Source organism: Rattus rattus, chromosome 4 (genome assembly GCF_011064425.1).
Source record: "Rattus rattus isolate New Zealand chromosome 4, Rrattus_CSIRO_v1, whole genome shotgun sequence".
Lineage (NCBI taxonomy): Eukaryota > Metazoa > Chordata > Mammalia > Rodentia > Muridae > Rattus > Rattus rattus.
Window position 1 is genome coordinate 19,641,630 of NC_046157.1, and position 22,736 is coordinate 19,664,365.

At 47.1% G+C, this 22,736-nt stretch overlaps 1 protein-coding gene across 1 annotated transcript in view; it reads left to right on the plus strand.

The window, feature by feature from the left end:
* The window catches only part of Mylk (myosin light chain kinase), a 180,579-nt gene that overhangs the window by 46,450 nt on the left and 111,393 nt on the right, over positions 1 to 22,736 (plus strand). The window contains 7 exon segments of the mRNA XM_032900154.1: positions 8,997 to 9,045; positions 9,857 to 10,007; positions 11,321 to 11,486; positions 13,991 to 14,009; positions 15,004 to 15,515; positions 16,053 to 16,259; positions 22,077 to 22,211. Of these exon segments, the coding sequence (XP_032756045.1) occupies positions 8,997 to 9,045; positions 9,857 to 10,007; positions 11,321 to 11,486; positions 13,991 to 14,009; positions 15,004 to 15,515; positions 16,053 to 16,259; positions 22,077 to 22,211 (1,239 nt within the window).

A 22,736-nucleotide genomic window follows, 5' to 3' on the forward strand; every position in this document is an offset into this window, starting at 1 on the left:
GCATCTGGGGGAAACATTTGACTATAGTTAATATTAGGGCTTGTCACTGGTGTGTCTTCCTGGCAGGCTGAAGCTGCTCTGCTGGGTTGAACATTCCACGTCAGGCCACTGGCAGGGACTCAGGGTCCGATGTCTGGGTCTGCCAGCCCCCTCAGATGTACAACATGCTTCCCCAGATCCTTCTAGGCCTTTCTGGGAGCTACCTTTCAGGGTAGCCAAACTTGCTCCTTTTTGTGGCTGCTGTTCTGTCTGTTTGTTTGTTGCCTTTTCAGAAGGCTGTGCTCCTAACTTCATTTGCAGGAGACACTGTGAGCAATGTAGAGACCGGTTATGTCAGCCCTGGAAAGTTCTAGAAGGGATGCCGGTGTACTTGGGCCAGTGGCCACTACTTGACCTCTTTCCCCTGTTTCCCCACACAGTTGCAGGGCACATGAGTTCTGCTGAACAGAGTGTGCATAGTTTGGATGCTTTTCTTAAATTCTTTAACTAAGCGACTGGTCATGTTAATGACCTTCGAATGCCTGCGGCAGGGGCATTCCGGACAGAAGGTAGCTTCTGGTCAGGGGGTCTCAAGATAAATCTGTCAGGAGCCATTCCATTGCGGTGCTATCTCTGTGCCAACTGATCGCAGAGCCCAAACTTTGAATATTGAGGCCCTTGAACAAAAGTTCCCTATTCTCTGTTCAGATTTCCTGTTTGGAGCTGAGCGAGGAGAGAGGTGCCGAGTTATGAGTCATGGGCCAAAGTCCTGATCCCAACGTTTGCCAACATAATGTGGGACTTGAAACCTCTGAACCTTGGCTTCTGCAGAAAATGGATGTGAACTCCAAGCTTTGCAGCCTGGGTTAGCCCTGATTCTCTATGATCCGTATCAGGGAAGACTGGGGTGCGTTGGCAATGTGGGGAGCGTAATCAGCTGTGGTGGTGATGCGTGCCTTTAGTCTCAGCGCTCCAGAGGCAGACACAGGTCGATCTCCGAGTTCAACGCTAGCCTGGTCTACATAAAACTGAGATAACTTGTGAACCTCCTTCTTGGTTCTCATTGTTCAGGAAGTTGGATCTGGTGGTTCAACTCAGAGAGAACATTTTCGGGTCAGAAGCAAGGAGGCAGGACAATCACAGTAGAGCAAGACGAGGGTCATGTTCCTTCTCTTTGGGTGGGTTTTAATTGGAATAGATTGGCTCAGGCATTTAAGATGCATTGTGCTTCTAACTCTAACGGGAAAATGGTCTCATGCCTGCAACCTCTCTGTGTGTGAATGGGCCTGTGTGCATCCTTCTGCCACATAGAAGCCTGTTTGAGCTGATGTGTTTGGGGCCACCCTAAGCCCCATAGGCCTAGAAGGATGTATTCATCACCCAACGCCATGGAGAAGTTGTCGACCCGCCAGGTTAGCATTGGCATTCGTGAAGTGACTCCAGCAGCCAGCCCAGTGTCCTCCCCTGCAGCTCTGTGCTATGCTCCTCTCTCCGTTCATCCCTGAACAGAACAGAGATCCTGGGATCAACCGTTTCTCTGAGAGATGGAAGCGTTTAACCTTTGTCGGCCATGTTTAGGAGGCAGTGTTGTGCAGTGAGTGGAGTCAATGCCTTGGTTGAATTTTAGCCCTGCCGATTTCTAAGTGTGAGCACATGGCCTTCCGGTGCTTTTTTTTTTTTTCCTTTAAGGCAGAGGGTGTCACACAGAGGGGTGTAAGGATCAGCGCAGCCCCTGGCCATCAGGAAGTGGTGCCTGGTGATTATGTGAGCTGCAGCTAACATCCTTAGAATACTTACAGAGGGAAGTCTGTGAAAAAGGAAGCTTTCTTGCCCAACTTTCAGTTTGGCAATTAGAACCAGGGAGCACGAGGACAAGTGCCTAGGGACAGGGCCACACAGTTACCCTGAGGACCTAGAACCTAGGAGGTGCCTAGGGAGAGGACCACGCAGTTACTCCAAGCCCCACACAGAGGAAGCAGCCATGTTCTAAGCACCTCTAGGCTACTAAAGTTTAGGACAGAGCAAAGAACCTTATCCTGAGGGAGCTTCTTCCGTAGTACGGGGGCCACAGGCTGTTCTCCAGGGTCACTGTCCAGTAGTGGCATAGCACGAGCTGTACGTGCGACATCAGGTTTGCTAAAGCCACGTTGTTAAAATCAGGTGTCTTCGTTAGGGTTTCAATGCTGTGAAGAGACACCATGACCGAGGCAACTTCTATAAAGGGCAGCATTTAACTGGGGCTGGCTTACAGGTTCAGAGGTTCAGTCCATTAACATCACGGTGGGAAGCAGGGCAGCGTCCAGGCAGGCATGGTGTGGAGAAGCCGAGTTCTACATATCGATCCGAAGGCAGCCAGGGGAGGACTCTTCCACACAGGCGGTGCCTGAGCATAGGAGGCCTCAAAGCCCACCTATGCAGTAACGCATTCCTCCAACAAGGCCACTCCTCCTAATAGTGCCACTGCCTGTGGCCAACCATTCAAGCTACCACGTTAGGTGAGACTAGTTCTAATAAAACACTTTCTTTAACTCAGTATGCTTTCATTTCAGTGTATAGCCTACACAAACATGATCAGTCTCCCCTCTATATGATGGAGAGTGATGTTGACCTGACTCTCAAAAGGCCTTTCAACTCTGAGAAACCAGAGGAACATTTGATAGTAGCTTATATGCTTAGGAGCTCAGAAGAGAGATGGACTCACAGTCACTCTCACCGGAGTTACAGGTTGGGTTAGTCAAATGTAAGCGCTCATGCCTCCCTGGGGAATCTTGTTGATGCATCCATGTTGATTGGACAGGTCTGGTACACAGCCTGAATATCTGAAGTTCAGATATCTGCACGTGTCACCCTGCCACTGTTCCACAGGCCATACTTGGAGGAATTCAACTCACACAGAGGAGATTGTGCCTAGAGTCAGGCATGGCGGTGCGTACCTGCAATCCTGGCATGTAGGAGACAGAGACAGCAGGACTATGTTCAAGGCTAGCCTGGGCTACATATCAAGATCCTATCTCAAAAACAAAAATCACCTGCAGGGCTTCTGGAAGCATCAGCTGGCCTGGAGCAGCCTCTGTCTTCTTCCAGCCCCTCCATAATCTCCTCTTCCCCCAATCCCTGACGTCTAGTAATACTGAGGCTGCTGCTGTCTGCAAATCCCTGGGCAGAATACTTGCCATGTGCCTTCATGTTTTTAAAGTTCAATTCTACTTTTAATTGTATGTGCGTGCGTGCGTGCATGTGTGTGCGTGCATGCATGCGTGCGTGCGTGCGTGTGCTCGAGCATTCTCTCTCCCACGCATGCATATGAATACAGTGCTCACAGAAGACAGAACGGTACCTGCATCAGATTCCCTAGAGCTGGAGTTACGGGCGTTGAGCCACTTGATGTGAGTGCTGAGAAGCTCTGCAAGATCAGTGAGTGTGCTCTTGGCCACCGAGCCATCTGCTTAGCCCGGTGCTTTCTTTCTCCCATCTCTTTAGGCCCCCACCTCTTTCTCTCCTCTCTGGCCATGGCCCTTAATGGACTTTGCCTTTTCCTAGTTGCTCATAATCCTCTCTGCTCTCTCATTCATTATGTATTGTTGAAAATGCAGATTTTGTGCTGTGCATAAGGAGCGAGAGAACTAACTGCTCTTAAGACACTGACTTTCTTAAAGCTGTATGTATGTATATATTACCCGGGGCCTTTATTAGACTGGGTCACAGGACGCAGTGCAGGTAGGCCAGCAGTGACTAGCTCATGCTGAAGTTTAGGGAAGGCCAAGACTTCGTGGTTGTTCAGTCCAGGAGGCTCATGTCTCAACCACTCCCGTTCTGATGCTTGAGTCCCTGCAGGATGCTGAGGGCTGCTGGTCTTCGGTCTCTGGTGGCCGTCACCAAGAAGCCAGCAAAGAATGCTGCAGTAACGGGACAGTTGAAGTGTCCCGTGGGGGTGGGGGAAGCAAGCAAAAACAGTCCTTTATCTTGGCTGCCACTAGAAGATGCTGCCCAGAAATAGGGTGGGACTTCCTGCTTCAGATGATACAGTTAAGAATTCCCCTCACAGGGATACCCAGCTCCTTAGTTTTTAGTTGATTCAAGATGCGGGCAAGTTGACACCAAGATCCAGTTATCACAGTTTCCTTCCTTTCTTCCAAGTGTTTCATTAGTCTTTATTTATTAGCCCATCTTTCGAGATGCACCCTCCAGTGAGAGTTGCTTACTGATGCAATGCATTGCTGTAAGGTTTCTGCATAAAGTGCCTTTCCCTCCTGTGTGCTGTCTTTGCTGATGGATGACCCCAACCTGGCACCTGCACAGGACGTAGAAAGTGACTAATACAACATCACAGCGAAAGAGCAGTGCCTCAGATTAGAGAAATGTCCTCTCTGATGGCGTCCTGGTGAATTGGTGAGTTTCGCGCTTTAATGACATAGGTTTGCAAGAGAATGCTGCACTGCTGCCCCAACCCCCCACCCCCAACCCCAGGCTTCATGGTACTTGGACTGTCACAGCAGAAGCTCTAGAGAAATAAACTAGGATGGAGTCTTGACCCCTAAAAGATGACTCTGAAAGAGATGCTTTCTTCCTGCTAGGTACCAACAGTTTCTCTACAGAGCAGTTGTGGACGATAATTAAGAAATCACTTGCTAGAGCTGGGGAAGTGGCCAAGAGGCCAAGAGCACTGGCTGTTCCTCATGAGGGCCAGCACCTATGTGGAGGTTTAAAGCTCCAGCTACAACTGCAGTTCCGGGGGAGCCGAACCCTCTTGTGGTCTCCTAGGGTACTGCACACACAGGCAGGCAGGCAAAAACCAGTACACATAAATAAAATATAAATAATATAATAATAATAATAATAATAATAATAATAATTTAAGATTTTTGTTTAAAGGAATCACGTGCAGGAACTGTTTAGCTAGGTCCCCTTCCCATGTAAAACCCCATGCAGCTCTTCCTGAACTCCTTGCCCATCCATGAATCGCGAGGAAATATATTTTTCTTTAAACAGCGTGTATTTTATTTCAGTCCCTTAAGAATTGTTCAGTGTGTCAGTTTCTGAGAGCCTCATACAGAACCCTTGAAATCTCTGGATCCATAGGTGACTTTGACCTCCATGGAGGAATGTATCCACTAATGAGATCACAGTGTAGGAGCAGTGCGTGTGTGTGTCTGTATGTGTGTGTGTGTGTGTGTGTGTGTGTGTGTGTGTGTGTGTGTGTGTGTGTGTGTGTGTGTATTCCAGGCAAAGTGGACTGCATTAGGGAAGAGACTGCACAGATAGAACACAATGCACGATAGGGAAGAGATTGCTAGGGGAAAGTTCTATCTGCACCACAACAGGAACCCCTTGGCAGAGGTACTTCAATATTTATGGTTAAGACATCCACATCCACCGGACCATGAAGACTGTTGAAACTGATGTGACAATCCAGGTCTTCTTAGAAAGTAGGACAGTTAGGCAACCTTGCCATTCCCAAATACTCCCCTTCCTTACACCAGGTGTCATCAGGTCCTGTTATGTCATCTCCTAGACAGGTCTTTAATTTCCATTCCCAGTAGCACTGTCTGGGTCCTGGTTACTATCATGGTCACTGGTGGGGTCTCTCTCTCTCTCTCTCTCTCTCTCTGTCTCTCTCTCTCTCTCTGTCTCTCTCTCTCTCTCTCTCTCTGTCTCTCTCTCTCTCTGTCTCTCTCTCTCTCTGTCTCTCTCTCTGTGTCTCTCTCTGTGTCTCTCTCTCTCTCTCCCCCCCCCCAGTGGTCTCCTCCTCTATCTAGCCCTCACTCCATGCTCATGCCACTATTTAAAATACCCGTAAAGATGCGCACCAGATTCTATCACCCTCTCCCTTTGAGTCCTCCCACTGTCACTGTCAGCAAGGCCGTGGGTGTGATTTGGCTCTTGTTTATCTCCCCAGCCCACAGACTTTCTAGTTCTCTCAGTGCCTAGAGCTCTCGTGGAGAACCACAGCCAGGCTGCATCCCTTCCCCTTCTGTCCAGAGATCCTGCTCCTCTTTTACCTCAGCAGCCTTCCCCTCTCACCCTTGGGAGCCAGTTAAGTGCTCTCCCAAGCTCTCAGGTAGAGTCCTTAACAGAACAGAAGGGACCCTCCTGCTGTAAAAGCCCCCACATGGAGCACCTCACCACCCTCCAGTTTCACTCAGCCCTCCCCTCTTTCCTAAGTATCAAGCGCGATCAGCCAGTAGATCGAATCCCAGCCATTTCTCTACCACTAAAGCCCTGGTTCCAAGTTGGAACAGCACCACATCCCCCAGGGGAGAGGGCAGGACATTCACAAGGCCCCTTTTCTCTTCCCAGTAGTCAGGTAAGCTTGTGGACATGTATGCTCCATGGTGAGGATTGTCCCCTCTTCCCTACAGTCTTGCTAGAACAGTGCTTCAGAAACATTTAAGTTAGGGGTTCTGTGGTCTTCAATAACACCCAGAATTTTTTAACCTGTGAAAACTAGCTAAATAATGTTTAAAATGGCCAGTGTGAAGAGAGGGAAGTCTTGAAGTTATAGCTTAAAAATTATCGTAGAGTTTGTTTCGTGCACATTTTCTACTAAGTGAAATGCAGCTATCGGACATGTAAGTGTTCCATGTGTTCACATACATCCCGTGTAGACCGGAGAAGGCCTGGAACTTGGCAGAACTGGAATCGTGATATTGGAGACATGTGAATGCATGTCTCATTAGGAGTTTTGTTTGTTTGTTTGGGTTTTTTTTTTCCCCTTCTCGCTTGTCTTTAAAAGTTGGGGGCGCTCTGATGGATTTGGACCTGAAAGGTGGCATTGTGAGGTTAGTTTGGAGTTACGGCTGTAGTGTGTGCCCCCTCTGTTGCCTGTCACCTTCCTTTCTTTGACACCCTCACTGAGGGTGCACTACAAGGCATGATGGGAATTGAAGGCATAGACAACGTTTCCACAATAACTTTATTTCTCGAGTGTGTAGCTTAAAACAGAATTGTTTTGACATCACACTTGAAGGTTTTCCCCCTCTCTTCTCTGTATGATCCTCCCTTAACTTACCTTGGGGTGTCACCTTTTAGGGCTAGTTATGTTTTTTTTTTTTAAATATAATATTCACGCTTTCATTCTAAAACAATTTTATGTTCTTATCTACCTTACTCCCCACTTTCCTGTCCTGCTTGATGGTATGAAATTTGCTCATTCGTTTTAAAAATCCAAGTGTGCTTGACAAGTTCCACAAGCATCCGATCGCCTCATTCTCCTCCAGTGTGTTTCAGCAGAACAATTACACACTGCAACACAGAAGATTACAGTCTACTTTCCGTGCCACCTTGCTTTAATTAAGGCTTTACACGAATTTTCGAAACCGTATACATGGCCAATTAGCTGTGAACTTCAATCCAAGGTGGCCCCCGGCGTGACTAAACGCATGTTATGAGAGTGGGATTTATTCTAACAGAGCGGAGAAGTGCTATTTTAAGCCTTCTATAGGAACACTTTGAAGATGGCTCAAGTAGGTCGACTGTTTCTGGCTCACCTGGAACAGCCCGGGTTTGCTCTGGTCGCCCTGGCATGAGCACGAACCATGTCTGTGCTAGGAGTCCTGTGTGTGTGATGGACGGCAGTGTTGCCACCCACTTTGGGGAGCTTCCCTTCCCCCTGCCAACTCGACTACATTATCCACTTTTAAATCAGTGTTCTGTTTCTGTTCAGTCTTCTTTTTTTTTTTTGGAAAAGCACTGGGGTTCCTGTCAGGTCAGCCCCTCTTCTGTCGAGCTTTCCACTCCTGAGACCTGCCAGCATTGTCTTTACCAGTCCTTTAAGATGAGTGATTAAATACCTTCAGTGTCTTGGCCTCACCAGCTCTCCTCATTTCCACCCCCATTTCCGGCCTTCTACCTTTATCTCCTTTCCTCTTATCTTTCCATCATGGCCTTACGATTCTGCCAGCTTTTCATACTTTTGCAGGATTAATTTCACCTTGTCTATGTACAACTTGAATTCCCTCCCACCCCAGAGTAGACTCTGTTAGTTATCTTAGTGCGAATTCCCTTTCTTCTGTTGTAAACTCTCTGGTATTAACTCATACTGACTAAGCATCCCTCAGCTCCACGTTTGGCCAACCACCTTTGTGTATTGTCCCTGAACACCACTGCAAATCATCCTTGCACCCGTGAGCAGCGTTCTTAGCTCTTCTACGGGAAAATGCCATATTTTTTACTCAATCGTGTGTTTCAAGGAACTTCTGCCTTTGGATTAAGACATTTAGCTCCTAAGAATTTTCATTTAATTCTTAATCTAATTTTTTTATTGTGGTAAGAAGCATGTGACATTTGCCCTTTTCGCCATTTAGTCAAGTGTGCCCTGAAGTGCTCCTGCGACATCAGCTCACTCCCCGCTTGCAGCTACCTCCACTATCTAGTTCTAGAACTTTATCATGACCGCAAATGGAAATCCCAATCCCACAGATTTCTCTCCTCCTGCAGGCCTGGCCGGCTGCCTATCACCTTCTTTTCTCTGTGGGTTTGCGTGGTGAGAACATTTCTTCGTGATAAGCTTTCTCCACGGCACACATGTGCTTCAGGGTTTGTTCCTACTGTAGCGTTTCCACACTCCACTCCTGTTTATGCCTGAATAATATTTCATTGCATGAATAGACTACATTTTGTTTATCCATTTATACAGACTTTTTAAAAATCAAACATTAGATCAGCTGGGTAATACGGTAGCACTGCTAAGTGCGGTAAATGGTACGTGGTCCGCAGACACCAGGCGTGCGCCTGATGTACATATACGCATATGTGCATACACACAAAATAACAATAAATACATTTCAAAAAACTTAAAAAGATGGAAAAAGTGTGAATTACCTAATTCATTAAATGATTATAAGGGACTCACACTCCAGCGTTTGTGACTCGTTAGCCTGATACTCACACCGAGTCAGCATGGGCTCGCCAAGGTTCACGTATTGTTCGTCTTTCCTGTTGTTCAATCTGCATGACTTATTGCTGACATCGGTGGATGCAACCTGGCCCTGACTCTCTTAGCCTTCTCTCTGTTACAGGGGATCTTATGAAGAAGCATGGTCAGCCCGTTCTTTCTAAAGCCTCAGGGTAAGTTCTGGAATTCTCAAGCCAGAGGAAGGGTTGGGTTATCATTTCTGCTGACTTAATAGCATAAGTACTGGGCATAAGTCTTATGTGTCCTGGGTTGTAATAACTGAAGAATAGGGGCCTAGTGGAATACTGAGATTCATCCCCCAGCATCTCCTGACCCGGCAGCCTCTGTGACTAACACCTTTGTCTCGGGTGCTAAATACTGAGGTGTGGAGGGATATGTCTATGGACTTCAGAGAATTTTTAACAATTAACGTGATAATGGATAAAAAGATTAAATGAGTAGACTTAGAAGTATTAACGTAGCTAGTGTCACAGATGAGTCCCAGATCTAGGCGGCTCAACCCAAGCATCTTTCTTAACTCGTTCTTGAGTGGGGGAGAGCTTTCCACATTCTCTTCAAGGAGCCCATACTACCTTTGTTTTGCAGCTCCATCTCCTGGGGCCTCTACACCTAGCTAAAATACTGGACAAAACCAGAGTGGAGAATCTCTCTGGAAGTTTCCATGAGTCAATTGTTGGTCTGTTGTCCAAAATCCAGGCTTTAGTCCAGAGCTCAGTAGAAACAAGGTTTAAGGTAGGCTAGTTGATGTGATGCAGTTTTATGCCCATGTAATAGAGGTGATATGTTCTGGTACCACTGATCTTTCCATAGAAGACCTGTCAAAAGAAGTGTTTGAGGCGTGCAGATAGGAAAGCAACCCTTAAATGGTGTCTGACCACAATTTAAGCGACCTAGGCAGGAGTGGAAGATCTGAATTGCTACTCAGTCTAAGTGGATTCCCTGTTGATTTCTCTCTCGGGACAGATTTCCAGGGAAGACTCGTCCTAGCATCTGGGGTGAGTGCCCACCAAAGTTTGCCACCAAGCTGGGCAGAGCTGTGGTCAAAGAAGGGCAGATGGGGCGATTCTCCTGCAAGATCACTGGCCGGCCTCCACCACAGGTCACCTGGCTCAAGGTGAGGTTTTGTCTGCTCAGACGCTGTCCCCTCCCAGCAAACCCCAGAGTTCAAACCCTGGGAATCTGTTTTTCCGTTGAGTTCCTTCTGCTTCAACCTCAGGCGGCTCTGAGTGTCTGTGATAGTGACATTCTATTCTAATGTTCCCCTGCTGTTACTCAGACCGTGGTGTTCTTATCCTCAATTCACAAATCAGCATAAAGCTTTTGTTCAAAGACAGACTAGGCATCTCAGGATAAGGAATTTGAATTGGGGCACTCGGTTTTAGGCAACAGCTCTGTGGTCCATGAAGTGCTGTTGAGGCTAGACAAGTCACTTAATCTCCTGGAACCTAGCATCCTTACCTTTGAGGTAGGGGTAGTGCCTCAGCATGTTAGGGAGACACTCGGTTGGAAGTGCTTTACAGACCGTTCATAACCAGGTGAAGTAGAGAGAGACTGAAGAGATGGTGATACGCGGCAGCGAGAAAGGTGGGGATGGACCAGGGCATTGAGGGATGTCAGGAAGAGTGGGCTCAAGGTCAGAGAGAGAATAGAATTTTCAGAGAAGAAACTCTTGAGTAAAATGAGTGGTAGAACTCCTTTTACCTCTTCTTAATTCTTCTAAGCTCACCCTCAGGAAAAAAAAAAGGAAGGCAAGAAAAAACTGAAGGGAGAGGTACAGGACATCCTCGAATTCCACTCCTTTAAAGAAACACAGGTCCTCTGAGGCAGTTTCCGCACCAGGCCTGTGCAGAGGCCTCAAGGCCAAATGCTCAGGGGGTGACTGTGTCAGTCTTCTTTCTGTTGCTGTGTGAAACACCACAACCGAGAGCAACTTGACAAGGAAAGGGTTTGTCTTATTTACACCTCCACATCATAGCCTATCATTGGAGGAAGCCAGAGGGGGAACCCAGAGGCAGGAGCTGCAGCAGAAGCCATGGAGGAATGCTGCTTACAGGCTTACACATTGTTTGCTTTTTCACACACACCAGGACTACCTGCCCAGGGACAGCATGACCATTGTGGGCTGGGCCCTTCCATATCAATCGCCAATCAAAAAAAAAAATGCTTCCCGGGTTTACCAACAGGCCTGTCTCATGGGACTAATTTCTCACTTGAGGTGTTCCCTCTTCTCAGACGACTTTACCTTGTGTCAAGTTTACAAACAAACAAACAAACTAACAGAGTCATCACCATGGTGACTATCTGGAGATCACAGAACAGACGCTGTGTAAACCAAGCCCTGGTGTCCATTCCACAGGACTGGGGGAGGCAGGACTGGGTCAAAGAGAGCAGACGTCTGTAACCAAGCTCTCCCGATGCCACTTGTAGGGAAATGTCCCGTTGCAGCCAAGTGCCCGCGTGTCTATGTCAGAGAAGAATGGCATGCAGATCCTGGAAATCCACGAGGTCACCCAGGACGACATGGGCACGTACACATGCATGGTGGTGAATGGGTCAGGGAAAGCCTCCATGTCAGCGGAGCTCTCCATCCCAGGTATGGGGTGGGTGTGGGGGGGGGGCAATGCAGGGGGACATTTTCCTGGTGTCAGGGCCCTCATAGAGGAAGCTAGTCCTAACACCGCTTGTGTGTATACATGTGGCACACCAACGTAAGCATGCATCTTCAAGGACAAAGTTTTCAACTAGACGAGAAAGGGATGGGCTAGCTGCACAGAACAAGCCCAGAGGAAGATGCTATGAGCTGTTCCCTTCATTGGTGTCCCTAACTAGTCCCTGCCTCTTCGGTGTCTTCAGTCCTTTCTCATAGCTCAGGGAGCTTTTTACATAGCTCTGACTATGGGAGGAGTGGACGTTGCCGATGCTCTGCCACCTTTCCCGCCTGAAATCTAACTTGTCCGTTCCGACCCTCAGATCAGATGTGAATAAAGTGAGGACAGGCCTGCTCTAAGGCATGGTTGAAGGGGTTTTTATTGTAGATGTGAGGGTACACCCAGAAGCATCTGGCTAGCACACTGAAGCTGGCCGAAAGATGGGGAGAGCCTGAGAGGAAGAAAGGAAACCGAAGATGACCATGACCGTGAGAGAGGACCAAGGGGTGTGGCACATTGTTTAGGATGAGAAGCTGGAGAAAGGTAAGCCCAGGAGCTGGAGAGGTTTAGGGTAGAGGGTGGCAGCAAAGTACTGGGAGGAGCTACAGGTACTGAGCGAGCCTGGCTGCCAGCAGGTGCTTTGGTATGCTGATAGGCGCCTCAGTTAGCCATTTGTCCCGTTTCTTCTAGACCCTACAAAATGCTCACTCAACTCAACTTTCTACCAGGATCCTCCTCACCAGACGGGACGTGCCAGCAATGGAGTTCTTCCTTGCTTTAGTCCTCAGCCCCTGTCTGCTTCTCCTTTGCTATCTCTCTGATCGCCTGCTTACAGTTCTCTAGCCTTTCCCAAGCCCCACCTGGGGAAGCCAGAGCATGTGCATGGGGAGGCATTGGCAAGCTCAGTGCTCACAGATTGGTCACAGAATTGCCTTGGGCTTAAGGATCAGAAAGAGAAGTGACCTGGTCACCTTCCTACGCCTTTCTTCCCCACGTCTGTTGATGATTTTCCCTTTTGTATCTCCTACCTTTCTTCAGAAACTATGCATTCTCTCTCTCTCTCCTTCTCTGTCTCTCTCTGTCTCTCTCTCTCTCTCTCCTTCTCTGTCTCTCTCTGTCTCTCTCTCTGTCTCTCTCTCCCCTCTCCCTCCCTCCATCCATGTATCTGTTTATCATCTATCATCAATCTCCTATCTATCTATCCATCTATCTATCATTTCATATATCTATCATCGATCATCTATCATGTATATCTATCTATCATTTATCTATTATCTCATATTTCTATCTATCATCTATCACCTATTTATCATCTATCTGTCTATCATCTATCATCTATCTATTTATCATCTGTCTATCATCTATCATCTATCTATTTATCATCTATCTGTCTATCATCTACTATCATCTATCATCTATCTATTTATCTATCATCTATCTATCATTTATCTATCATCTATATATCATCTATCTATCTATCATCTATCTATCATTTATCTATCATCTATATATCATCTATCTATCTATCATCTATCTATCTCCCACCTCTTCATTTTGATCTCAGTGTTTCTGCAGTCCCCAGGAAGAAACTTGTATATGTGAACATATTTAACTGAAACAAGTTTCATGCAGCCACCCTGAGGCATTCCTTGTACCACACCCACTGGTATTTTCTGCTCCACCAGATGCAATTAAAACAAGAAACCCCAGTCCTGATCAAAGAAGGAGACTTGGCAATTCCCCGTGGGTCAGGAACTGTCAGGTCTCTGTAGCAAGGTTTAGCCACCCTTTCTTTATTTTCCATAGCCTTGCATTTAAAACCCACGCCCTCTTAATACCTGTAATGACAAAATGATACACTGCTGGCATTTGTTTGAAAGTACTGAAAAACAAACAGAATAAGAGAAAAAAGAGATGGCCAGACAGGACTGGTAAAAATGTCCTTTCCTCACCGTGCTAGTGGCTTTGAAGGGCTTGTAATAGCTGCCTTTCTACTATGTATCTTGGGATTTTCCAATGATAAAATTTAAAAAGCAGTAGACATGGTAAGAAAGCAATATATTGTAATTTTCCTGGGTGCATAAAATGTCACTTCCTTTGTATGTTTGTTTCTAAAGCACTTATCTGTCTAAAATGCACTCTTTTGGGATGTGTGTGGTTTGGAAGGCTAAAGTTAACAAAGCGTTGTTGGCATTTTCACTGGAGGGTTGTCCCGTGATTTGTCACTCTGTGGTAATGTGCCCTTCGGTTTGGTGAAGGGGAATGGAGCCCATGCCCTCAGGCTCCAGCTGCTGTTAAAGCCCAGTCAGAGTAGTGTTTCTAGTGTGAGAAGGATTCCTCAGCCTACACAAAGCCCCGAGCTCTGTAATAAAGGACAAAGATGTCACCTTATCGTTGTCCCTGGTTGGCGGCCTATAAAGTAACCTGCTGTCTTTCTGCCCTCTTCCAGGTTTGGACAATGCCACCAGGTATGTCTTCCTTCATAATTGTTTTCCTCCTTAAAATACTCCACACAGAACAGCAGCAGCAAAATGCCTTTGAAGTCATTGTGTAGGAAATCACTTTATTTGGGGTGCTTTGCTCTGTCTGGCATGAAGACCCTTAGACTGCTCAGTGCTGTCTCCCTCAGTATCCTCTCGGTGTTTTCCGAAGCAGACCGCACTCAAGGCATCGTCATTCATTCGTTCCTCTGGCCTGCAGTCCCAGTGCTTCCTTCCTTTCTCGATGTGAATCATGCAGTAGATGTCAGGGCCCAGGGTAGAGCTGACTGCCTACTGTAGAGAAGGGCTGTCAACGGCCTCACATATGGGATCACGGCTGTGATCCCTGTGGGGAGTAATGACCAGGTGGGTTGAGAATGCCCTCTCTGAAAATTCCACGTTTGACCTCAGACCAGGGAAATGTGACATTAGCAGGTGAAGAAAGGTTCAAGAGAACATATTCCAGAGGGAACAGTGCTGTGAAGTCCTGAGAGGAGGACTGCGGGGCCCAAACAGCCCCCATGCAGCTATAGCAGCCTGGTCAGCCTCAGGTCGGTGTCTTGTGGGGTTCTGCCATTGCGATGCCCACCTTTAGTCTTAATAGAGTAGAAAGCTGAAAACCCCTGGGCCTTCAAGTGATGTAACTCAACTTACGTCTTTAAAAGGTTGTCTGCAGTGGCTATTTGGAATTGGACTAGGGAGGGGCCTTGTGAGCAAGGGAAGCCTGTGGTTGGTTTGAACTTCAGAGCACCAGGGAGGACAGATGTATCAATGCACAGGGCTACTGGTGGAAGCCAGGAGCAGGGAAGGTCACGTGTCCCCTGGGCTCTGGCTTGGGACACAGAGCAAGCTGCAGTACCTGGCTCTTGTCTTCCCCTGTGGGCCTTGTGTAAAGTACCACGGAAAGTAATGTTTGCAAAGTAACCAGGTGGCCACTCTGTCCCTGGTGCCTTCTCCCATCCCGATTGTCATTGTCATACAGGTTGTCAAGAGGAACCAAGGACCCCAGTCCAGACATCAGGAAGGAGGTGACCAATGGAATCTCCAAGGACCCAGAGACTGTGGCTGAAAGTAAGAACTGTTCAAGTCCCCAGAAGAGCAACTCCTTAGCCCAGGCCACCAACAGTCACCTCAAGTCCCCGCAGCAGCCAATGCTGAAGCCGTGTGAAGATTCCCCCAGAAAGGTCCTGCAGTCCTCCGTCCTACAGAAGACCTCCAGCACCATTGTTCTGCAGGCCTCAAAAGTCCAGCCAGAAGTGAGAGCAGCGGGCATAGGGGCTTCCCGTCCTGGGGAAGAGAGGAAGAGTCTGACTGCCCCTCGGCAAGCCACACCCCCTACCAGACAGTGTGGCCTGGGAGGCTCAGTTGGGAACAAATTTGTCACGGGGAACATCCCCATAGAGAACCAAAGGGAGTCAAGATTTCCCAAGTTTGAGAGTCAGCCCCAAAGCCAAGAAGTCACTGAAGGTCAAACAGTCAAGTTCACCTGTGAGGGTGAGTAAAGTTGATTAAAGTGCTGGTTCCCAAAACGTAGCACCTTGAGGACCATTTCTTTCCTTCAGCACACACCAGCCTGCCCCTCCTGCATCCATGCATCCCTTAAACTAGGTCCTCCAGGAAGCTTCCTTCCGGGGTCTTCCCTGTAGGAAGTGTTCAGTCTCTAATGCCTTCGCTTTCTAGAGACACCCAAGAGTATGAAACAGCATTGGTCCTGTGGGCTAACTCACCCCTGGAGTCTCCATCACGACAGACACACTGCAGGTGCCTTCCTCTCAGTCCCGTTTTCCTGTCTTTTTCTCACCTGGAGAACTGGCCCACCCCCCCTGCTCCCCGCACCCATCCACACGTCAGGACCCTGCCTGTCACAGGACTTCAACTCTGTGAGTGCAGGGTCCAAGAAGAGGCAGGCTGGGAAGTAGGGAATCAGTTCCACCAAGCCTGAGTTCTTCCATCCCGGTCAGTCTCTCCCCACCCCACCTTATAAGTACACAGTGCTCCATGAGGACACATGTTCCACACACGGCCCTGTAGTTTCAGGGATACCAAAGCCTGAAGTGGGTTGGTTCCTGGAAGGCATCCCCGTGAGGAGACAAGAAGGCATCATTGAGATTTATGAAGGCGGTGCATCCCATTACCTGTGTCTGCCGAGAGCCAGGACGAGAGACAGCGGGAGATACAGCTGCACAGCATCCAATACCCTTGGCCAAGTGTCCTGCAGTTGGACGCTCCGGGTGGACCGTGAGTACATCTCACTAGGTGTGCTGGCTTTCGTGGGTTTCCTATGCCTCAGACAGTTCAGGTCCTACCTCCATACCCCAGTCATCCTCACCCTCAGGCCAAGAGAAAAGTCACTACTCCCACCCCCTGATTCTTAATCTGATGTTTATTGCAGAATCACATCAAAAGAGACATTGCCCAGTCCACTCCAAGGCCAGTTGACAGCTACCCTTTTTTTAGGAACTTCAGCCGTCCAAGTAGTGCCCTAACTCAGCCTTAACCACAGAGAGCGAGTGTTCACTAAATAGACAGGCTTAAAGAAATCCGAGATGGTGGGGAACCACGCCCTCTATGCTTATTCAGCGTCTGTTTATAGAATGCTCAGGATTTAAACCACACATAATCTTCTGGCTCCCGAATGAGTGTTCTAGTGTCTTTTAAACAGAATCAGCACTGTGCTTGTTTGAATGCTGCTATCTATCCCAATTCACTCATGCAACGTATTTCTATATGGTTTAATATGCTTTGGAGGCAGACTTTTAGTAGCCGTATAATACTGTGAGAGTGGGCATGGACACTTTCAGCATCTTCTCGTCTTGTTGACTGTTTCTGGTGTTAGCATTTTTTCACTGTTATAGAGAAGTGATGATGAGTTGGACTGAGCATACAGCTCAGAGGTAGAGCGCTTGTCTAGCTTGCAGGAGCTCCTGAGTTTGATCTCTGACACTGTAACAAAAGAAGAGAGAGGAAGTCAGTCAGTCAGTCAATGTTTCCGTTTGCTTTCCTATAAACCTTTCCCCCGGTCTGATGAGAGGATTCAGAGGACAAGGGAGCTTATTGTCAAACCTGATGACCTGAGTTCAGTCCCCAGGATACACATTGTGGGAGGAGGAAGCAACCCCCACAAGGTTGTCCTCTGTCCTCTGCACCCTTGCTATGGTGTGCACGCACATGCACACACACTAAATAAATTTAATTTCTAAAAATTTCCCCTTTAAATACATAAATGCACTGTTGTGGGCCCCAGGTTCATATCGAACCATGGGTAAACAAGACCACAGTAGTAGAATCACAAGTAGAACACACAAAGTTGGGAGCTCTACAAGACCAACAACCTTTGCCAAGTTATTTTAATACATGAATTACAGGGAAATAGAAAGGAGAGAGGCACAAAAGTTATAAATAACATCAGTGTTGACCTTTTGTGAACTTTGCAGGGTTCTGACTGAAATAAATTTTTTAAAAGATTTATTTATCTATTATGTATACAGTGTTCAGCTTGCATATATGCCTGCATGCCAGAAGAGGGCACCAGATCTCATTATAGATAGTTATGAGCCACCATGTGCTTGCTGGGAATTGAACTCAGGACCTCTGGAAGAGCAGTCAGTGCTCTGAACTGCTGAGCCATCTCTCCAGCCCCTGAAACAATTTTTAAAGTCTTTTGCAAGACATCAGAAAAAAATATAGATGTTGACAAATATGAGATACATTATTTAAGATCATGGTGATGCTCTCATGGTTTCCTTTTAACTTATTCTCCAGTGAAACTTATGTGATTTCTTGTATTTGTCCTAAAATACAAATACTTTACATTTGGACGGCATGGACAAGAATACCAATAAAATAATACTAGTGTATATAAACAGAAGTGAGTGACAGCTACACAGGGATTCACTCCATCTCTTTCCACCTGTGTGTCTATGTGAAAATCCCCACAGGAAATAACTCAGTAGAAGAGGGTGTGGCTCCTCTGGAACTGGGGTTACGTGCAGTTGTGAGCCATCTGTCAAGGATGTTAGGAGTAGCAAGTATTCCTAACTACAGAGCTGTCTCTCCAGCCCCCTTGCTTGTTTCTCTCCTTGGATTTTACCTGATGGTGAATTTCTTCACAAGGAAGGTTATCCATTTCTTTTGGAGATGGAACATCCGTGGGCAGGGCTCACAAGGCTCCAAGTCTTGTTAGGGACAGATGTGTGTCTTCAGATCTACCAAAGGCAACTGAGATGTCTGGAGAGCCAAGATTCTCCTGTGGCTTTGTCTGCTGTGAGTTTGTCTAAATCTTTGAGGAAAAAAATCAATCTCTCTCTCTCTCTCTCTCTCTCTATCTCTCTCTCTCTCTCTCTCTCGCTCTCTCTCTCTTTCTTCTTATCCACATCTTGGGTTAATTTGTCTCTCACATATACCTGTCGCTCTGCTGTTATTTTTGCTGGTTTATGTGGTAGGCAATTTTGAGACATCAGTCATATAACATAAAAGTCGTCCTTTAAAGCTTGTAGTTCACTGATTTTAACACATTCACAGAATTGTGTGGTCATCACCACCATCTAACCAAAATCACTCCAAATCCCACCCTACATCAGACACCACCATTCCCAAGGTCCCAGCTCTGACAACCATTATTTATTTTCTATCCCTATGGATTTGCCTATTCTATTTGTATCAACAGACTCCCCTAACATGTGGTCTTTTGTGAAAGGCTTCTCTCTCTTAGAAGAATGTTTCCCGGTTTCGTCCTTGTGTAGCTCCTGCCGGTGCTTCATTCACCTTCATAACTGAACAACATCTCACTGTCTGGATCAGCCTGTGGCTTTTATCCAGTCATCAGTGGATGACTGCTTTCTAGGAATTTTTTACTATAACTTTTTTTAAATTTTCATACACGAATACACTGCATTTGAACATTTACACCCCCTTCTCTCTCCTGCCCCAATTCATCCCACATCTCCCCATCACTACTTCTTTAATTCATGACATATTCTAATATAATTATGATTGCTTTACACATATAACACTCACACACTCATACATATGCACACACACGTACACTCACACACATACATATTCACACTCACATAGTTGCTTCTGGTTTTCAAAGCTGCGGAGAGCTATGGTGAAGGGAAGGGAAGGTGTCTCAGGGAACTATTGCTGTGAAAAGACGCCATGACCACGGCAACTCTTAAAAAGGAAAGCATGTATTTGGGGCTGGCTTACAGTTCGGAGGTTTAGTCTGTTATTGTCATGGTGGGAAGCATGGCGGCTCACAGGCAGACCTGGTGCTGGAGAAGGAGCCGGGAGTTCTACATCTGGACTGGCAGGCAGCAGGAAGACGGAAACACACTTCCTCCAACAAAACCACGCCCACACCAGCATGGCCATACCTCCTGATAGTGCCACTCAAGGACCATTTGTTTATTTCAAATCACCACAGAAGGAGAGACTGCTAAGTCAGCTGTCCTTACCAAGATCCAGCGAACTTAGGGGGTGGGGTTTGCTTTTCTCAAGCCATGGTTCATAGCCAGTGTTTTGGAAAGCTTGATCTAGAATCTGCGATGACGTTCTCTCTGCTTTTATGGAGTAGATTGCAGAGGTTTGGGGGTTTTTGTTTCTCTCTTCTAGAAGCACACCGTATCCCCCTACCCTCTTAAGATGCAGCTACCTTGCGACCACTCCGTACTGCAAATCTCCCATTTGTTCTTGGCAATACTTTAGCAAGACACAGTCTGTGCCCTGTATGTTCCTTAGCATCCCCTCCCTCTAACTGCATAAAGGCTGTCTTCCTTGACTCACATCTCTTCTATCCCTTCCATGCTCCGTGGACATCTTATCCAGCAGCGATGACTCTGCCTCTAGTCTTCCGTCTTCCCCCACGCAGGGAAACCTCTTCCTTCTTGGTTACTATTGAGATCTTCCTTGACCTCTCTACTCTTTCGCACCAAACTGTGCTTGCTCCATGCACTGTTTCCGTGCACAGCTTCCATGCACAGCTTCTCTACACAGCTTCCATGCACAGCCTCTGCACACTGCTTCTGCACACTGCTTCTGCACACTGCTTCTGTGCACAGCTTCCATGCACAGTTTCCGATCAGAGCTCTCGAGCACTGCTTCTGTGCACAGCTTCTGTTCACAGCTTCCAAGCACAGCTTCCGTGCACAGCTTCTGTGTACAGCTTCCGAGCACTTTCCCTATTCAATGAGAGCAGTAAACATTCACAGGGAATGTTTCTATAGCAGCACTTCTCAACCCGTGGGTTGTGACTCCTTTGGCAAACCTCTATCTCCAAAAACATTTACATTGCAACTCATAACAGCAGCAAAATTGCAGTTATGAGCTAGCAACAACAACAAAAATAACCTGTATAGTTGGGAGTCACCACGAGACGAGGAACTGTATTAAAAGGTCGCAGCATTAGAGAGGTTGAGAACCTCTGTTCTATAGAACAGGCTTGTGTCAAATGCTGTCCTTGCATTGCTTGTGTTATTTTATTGAACGGTCCCAATTGCCTGGATAGATAATCATAGGTGCAGCCACTTTCCAGATGAGAATACTTAGCTACAGTACCGGTATGTTACTTGACATGTGCCTCATAGAAGATACCATGTTTCAAACCCACGTCAGCTAGGAGTATAATCTTGTCAGTGTCTCTGAGTAGCATCTCCCTATTGAGGGGACCTGACAATGACTCAGAGAAGGTATAGATGGCGTCTTCCTACAGCCCTTGGGCTAGCTGTTCCTTCCTCTGTGCCAGGCCTGATCAGAAACACCATTGCTCTGTCCTGTGGCTGCTCACCCATCTACCCTCCTGAGGTCTAGAGGGAGTGAGGTCATGGAGTCAGAGTTGGTATGAACTTTGCTTCACTGTGGATCTGACTGTAGGAAATGATGGGCTTCATCCATGATGGAGGCTGATGATAGTGCCCTCAGAGTATGGTCACCATCATAGCTAGAAAGGTACCTGGACTGTCACAGTCCCCCCAAGTTCATGAGCACTGTCAATAACCCCTGTGGTGCTGTATAGCTTGCCTCTAGGAGTGCCAGTTATGTCTTCTAATCACCAAACCCAGTTGCCCTGTTGATTCTGCTGGTTTAGAAGCCAGAGTCTATCCCCATTGCTTTCGCTTTTCAAAACTTAATTAATTAATTAACTAATTTAATGTATACGAGTACACTCTAGCTGTCTTCAGACACACCAGAAGAGGGCATCAGATCCCATTACAGATGGTTGTGAGCCATCATGTGGTTGCTGGGAATTGAACTCAGGACCTCTGGAAGAGCAGTCAATGCTCTTAACCACTGAGTCATCACTTCAGCCCATCCCCGCTGCTCTGAATTAAAATCCTTAAAGTTTAAAGTGTTTTCAGATCCATAGTGTGGAAGGTTTGAACTTGGAAAGTTCAGCAGGCAGGTCTCTTAGAGTAGAAAATTCATTTGTGTGTGTGTGTGTGTGTGTGTGTGTGTGTGTGTGTGTGTGTGTGTACACAGTGCTGCCCTCAATCACTGTGAACCTTTGACCTAGAACAGGGCTTAAGCCACACTTGGAAAACACATATGACTCTTTGCCATTTGATTCATTCCTGGAATTGGAAAAAATAATTTTAAAAATTTCAAATGGAAATGCTCTCACCATGGGTCCGTAGTTTCTACGAGTAGGATACTAATTTGAACCATGCAGTAAGAGTGTGCAGTTAGTGGTGCATGTATGAAGAGGAGACCCAGAACACAGAGTCACACCCAGAAAGAGGGGAGAAGGCACTGCCAGGATGATCAGGATAGCAGAGGGCAAATGTCAAAAGTAGATGGGAGAGGCTTGAGTCGCAGGGAAAGAAGGCAGGCCTGAGTGTGAGCGCCCTAGCACTAGGGAGCTTTGTGAGTGTGGAAGGTTCCCCTTTCAGTTGTATTGAATGGACTCTGGCATCCCTGAGGATGAAGGTAGGAAAGATACAGCCAGCTATTGAGGAAGCCCAGGGCCCAGGACAATGGGGTATCTGCCTTGCAAGGTTGGTCACCAGGTGGGAGAGCTAGGATCTGAGAGGACCTATCTGTTGTTTGCCTTCACAGGGCCGAACTTGACGCAGACAGCCCCTTCCTTCTCTAGTGTTCTGAAGGACAGTGTTGTCATTGAAGGCCAGGATTTTGTGCTACGGTGCTCTGTACGGGGGACCCCAGCACCCCAGGTCACTTGGCTGCTCAATGGTGAGTTCCCCCTGCTCCTGTCCCTTTGGCTCACCTGAGTTCTCTCTTCTCACTCTGAACCATGTGTACCTCAGAGGTGCAGAAAAGAGAAGGCATGGGAACTGGCTGTGCTGCTTACCAGCTGACCTAGCTCATCTGCTCTTTGGAAACACTGCTGATAGCCTGGCAGGGCAACTGTTACAGACTTACTCTGTTCACATATATAAAGTGGGGAGTGAGATGCCCGCCCAGAGACACACATGCAGCTCGGTTTCGTGTCTTGTGATTAGACTCCTAGGAGATCATCGATAAACATTCGCTGAGTCAATATTGATGCATGCAGATGGATAATCCAGTGAACCACATCGGAATGTGGACAAGGAATTTGACCTTTTTGGGGGGGGGCAGGTGGATCTAAGGATAAAAACTAGTGATTCTTTATGATGTTATTGTAATTCTATAAGTAAATAAAGTCCTAGGGGGGACCCTAGGGCTGACGGCAAGGACCCAGCCTGTTTGCAGCTAGAGCGGACCTTACCTTATGAG